The sequence below is a fragment of the Olea europaea genome, chromosome 2, assembly GCF_002742605.1.
Source record: "Olea europaea var. sylvestris chromosome 2, O_europaea_v1, whole genome shotgun sequence".
Classification (NCBI taxonomy): Eukaryota; Viridiplantae; Streptophyta; class Magnoliopsida; order Lamiales; family Oleaceae; genus Olea; species Olea europaea.
In genome coordinates, this window is record NC_036238.1 from 4,855,308 (window position 1) to 4,859,586 (window position 4,279).

The 4,279-nt window shown below is 34.9% G+C and overlaps 1 protein-coding gene across 1 annotated transcript; it reads right to left on the reverse strand.

Annotated features, from left to right (window-relative positions):
- Positions 1–533: 533 nt before the first annotated feature.
- Positions 534–3,495, reverse strand: LOC111409313. Its single transcript, XM_023039350.1, has 3 exons — positions 2,654–3,495; positions 1,739–2,269; positions 534–996 (listed from the first exon to the last, which is right to left on the reverse strand). Exons 1-3 carry the CDS (start codon positions 3,434–3,436, stop codon positions 883–885), a joined length of 1,428 nt encoding a protein of 475 aa, XP_022895118.1. The 5' UTR covers positions 3,437–3,495; the 3' UTR covers positions 534–882.
- Between the last annotated feature and the right edge of the window lie 784 nt (positions 3,496–4,279).

The following is a 4,279-nucleotide window of genomic DNA, read 5'->3' on the forward strand; positions in this document are numbered from 1 at the left end:
CAACGCACTTACATGTTTATCATTTTTTTTAAGGAAAAAAAAAGCTATAATCTCATAACTATATCACGATTCCCTCCAATCTATGATATTTTTGGTAAGTAATAGTACTGAAAATTCCTTTCACAAGCTCAATATGTTATAATTAACATTTTTTCCTACTTGGACAGTCAAACTACATAAGGCATAAAAATGCAACAAAATTCTTAAATTTTCTATTGGTTATCTATTTTAACTTGATTTTATTTGTTAATTAATAATTTTTGTAATATAAATTTATTTTAGTTCTTGTAATCTAATTGGGCCCAAAATCTGAATTTTTTTTTAAAATTCAATTTGGACTAAAAATCCAAACCGACTAATCGAACAGAACAGAACCGAATTAAACCAAAATCGATTTAAGAGTTAGAGTGGGTGTGGGTTAAAATTCACCCATACCGATTAATTTGGTTTGGTTTCGGGTTGGAGTCGAATCTAACCCAAATCAAACTACACTCAGTCCTCAGTGCGCGCATATTAATTAGGTACTCAAAGAGAACATTAAAAACAATACATCTCAACTCTATATACATTTTCTATGTCAAAAGTATATTTAATTAGGAATCAATGAAGTAAGCTTTACACTTGTCTCCACTCCAAATCCCATTTGCTTTTGCTATAGTTTAAGTTCTCCTCCACTAAGTACTTAACGGGTCATTACCAAACTTTGAATTCTAGCCTAAATTGCCTAACACGGCATTTACTGTCACAGTAACTAAACAATTCCAGCCCACATGCCATTTTCTTAATGAAGAAAATTCCAAAGCCAATGGGGTCCTTTAATCAGTTTCCACATTGACAAACTCATGAGCTTGGAGTCATCAACTCATATTGAATGGTATAGCATCACGGATGCATGCTTATCAACTCTTCATTCTTACACTCTCTAATATTGATTTCCATCACACTTCCAGCTGCATTAGGTAATACACCACAGCAATGCCTTCTTGGTGCCTGCAACTGCATGGTACAAGGAACAAAATCTGAATTGATTAGTCGAGATGACAAAAAAGAAGCGAAAATTTTACAGAGTTTCGTGTATATATATATGGTTTGTTTGGTTAGATTACACAAGACTGGTCGTGTCTAAGAGAATAGATTCATGACCGGGTCGCCGAACCTTCAACAAAATCTTAAATGGGTTACTAAAGTTTAATCTGTCTCAATTAGGTCATTGAACTATAACTCAGTTTCGAGTTTCATAACCATATCGCATTCAGTTACATATCATCCACGCAATTCCTACGTGGACCCTAGAAATGAAAATATGGTACGATAGGGGTTATCAAAATGTCTTTAGATTAAATGGCTAAAAGAGGTATTTGTTTCCTTCATTAAACACTTTTATGACAATGTATGGTTGTCAATTCTGATTAATTTGGGAGGTGAAAGGTGGTGTGGTGGTGAGATCTAAAACTAAAATTAATGTTTAGTGACTTAATTGAAATTAAATTAAATTAAAGTTCAATAACCCTAAAACTTTTCTTTATTTTTAATCACACATTCTCTATTAATTCTAAAAGTCATTCTCCTCTAAAAATGGGGTTCAAACGGGCTCATAGTTTAACACAGGTAGATAGAATGCCTAAATTGAAATAAAAACAGAACTTCTACGACTGATAATGTTCAGAAGACAAGATATTAAGTTTTAAATCTTTTTTGTTATATTGTTTAGCTACGTATCCAAAGTTTATGCAAGTACCTGTTTGATGTCAAGTTCTTGCTTGTGAGAGAACACCCTGATTTCTTCAAGCTTCCTCGGCGAAGCCCTGTCATATGTGCAATTTTCAGAGACCATCTTCTTGTAAGTGCTTTTTATCCCATCCTGGCCTGATGATACTTGGTCGAGGTAAAATACCGGTGGCCTTCGACATGGATCTGGGTGATGTTCCCTTGTATTGAGATTGTAATGGACGTTTAGACCATTCTTTTTCCAAGAAGTGTAAGTCTCTTGCATTCGCAGAGCATCGGGCAAAAATACGTTATTAGGGAAAACTTGAACAGCATATCCCCATGAAACCGAGATTGTCCAAGAAAACCATCGATCATAGCAAACAGTTTGTTGTACAATCCTGTGCGGGTCGATTTGTACAGCTTGAAATAGATGTTCTAGGGACTTCATTTTAGTCATGTTGGGGAAAATCGGATCCATCGCATCCGTATGATGGAGAGACACGAGGGGTCTAACGGGGTGCGCAGCCAAGAAACCAAACATATTCCCTCGAAAGTCCATCTGATAGAGTTTTCAGTCGAAGATAAAATATACATAAATGAACAATTCTTTAACATAATAGAGACAATGGTTAGACGAAGGTCTTGTGATCAAGTCTTACAACTATGCATTTATGAAGATTTCACGTATTAGAACTTTGTTGAGACAACTTTGAAGGGACACACGGGCGTCCCCTCTTTAAATCAGAGTAGACAAAGGTCAGACCGTCAAATTAGGTTCTTAAGATCAAGTTTTTAACCATTCGTTTAGGACAGTTTAAATAAGGTAGACAACTTGAGATCAAGTGTTACAACCATCCATTTACGAAATTTTTAAATCTCTCTAAAACTTCTATACAGTAAAGATAAATATGCAGAACTTTGAATAGGACAAATTGATACATACCTGGTGAAAACCTGGCTCGTGTGTTAAACTTACACCAAGCTCTGATAGGCAGGCATGAATTCTACCATCACTTCCATAGAGGTGAGGGTATCGTTCGAGGCACGAATCGAAAACCTTAGCCAACACGTTTGCAAGAGGATAACTTATGGCAAAACCTGCTCCTCCAAAGGCCATTTCATGGGAGAAAACCTTATTCTGCGCAAAACTTTCTGAATTTGTCCCAATATAGTACCAAAGCCCGTGATCATATTTCGACAGTGTCTTCACCAGATTATCAGGAAAGAAAATTGTATCGTCGTCTCCAAAAACGAACCACCTCACATTTGAATGATTGAGGGCAACAGTTTCCGACACAACCCGCGCCACTCGAATAGCTGACCGGAGACCATTCCGGTAGGTGTAGCGAAAACTAGACGTGTCACCGGAGACACATATAGGTGGAAGATTGGAAAATCTATCATTATCTAGTGTTGTATTGGACGGCATGTTTTCAAGGAAAACACATCCCTTCATTTCATCAGGCCTCCACCATAGCCTGACGTAATCTTTTCGATTTCGCCATGATCTATCATTCGAAGCAATGCCGAACACAATATGCTTGAGCGAAGTCGACGATGACAAATCTTGTAATGAATCTGAGTAATGTGAGAATTTAGTACTATGTAAGTTGAATAATGATAATGTTAGTGAGAGACAGATTATACATATAAAACTTGATATCAAAATGAAGTTTATTAGCCTTGAGAATTTTGAGGTTTTCAAGTGCACATTTGAAAACTTCATTTTATGGGCAGAAAAAGGAAGAATTAAAGTAGTTCTTGAGATGAAATAATCGAAATTTTGGTAGGCTTTGAAGTTCTATATACCTTTTGGACACGCAATCTACGGCCTAAGCTGGTGGGGGCAATTTTCATACTTTTTTCCACACGTTAGGTATTTAGGGAAGACGAAACGTTACTTTCGTCTCAAATAACAAAATGTCTTGGGATCAATCAGAATAATCCACATGGTTGACACGTTCCATGAAGCTAGCGAATATTCAAGTCAACTATTTTGATAATTCTTGGCATATATCGAGTATCTACAAGTTTATCGTCAAGCACGATAAGATTTGTTGGAGAAATATAGTCCTTCTCTAATACAAACTTTTTAAAACTCATTTTCGATTACATATTTTTCAATAAAATAATTTTGCACGTAAATTTATAACTTTTTCCTAATTCTTAATCCCACATTTTCCAAAATAACAATAATAATAACTTTTCACAAAATTTATTTCCCAAAATATCTACATAAAAGACCCATAAAATCTAGAATGATCTCCAAGCTAAATCTTTCTGTTTTGTAGCTTAAAATTCAAATTTTGATTTAGAAGAAGTTGATATAGATATTAAAATAAACGAAATTACATGTTCTCATTACTACTTCTTCTTCTTCTTCTTCTTCTTTTTTTTTTTTTTTTTTTCCAATTAAGCCCTCGTTTGATTCCCATTATTTAGCCACAAAAATGAAAAATATGATAATTATCCATCACATCAAGTCATCACATTTGACTTTCTATTTCTTTTGTGGGTCTCGTACCGATTATATTTTTCATTTTCATTCTTATGAAAAATGGATACCAAA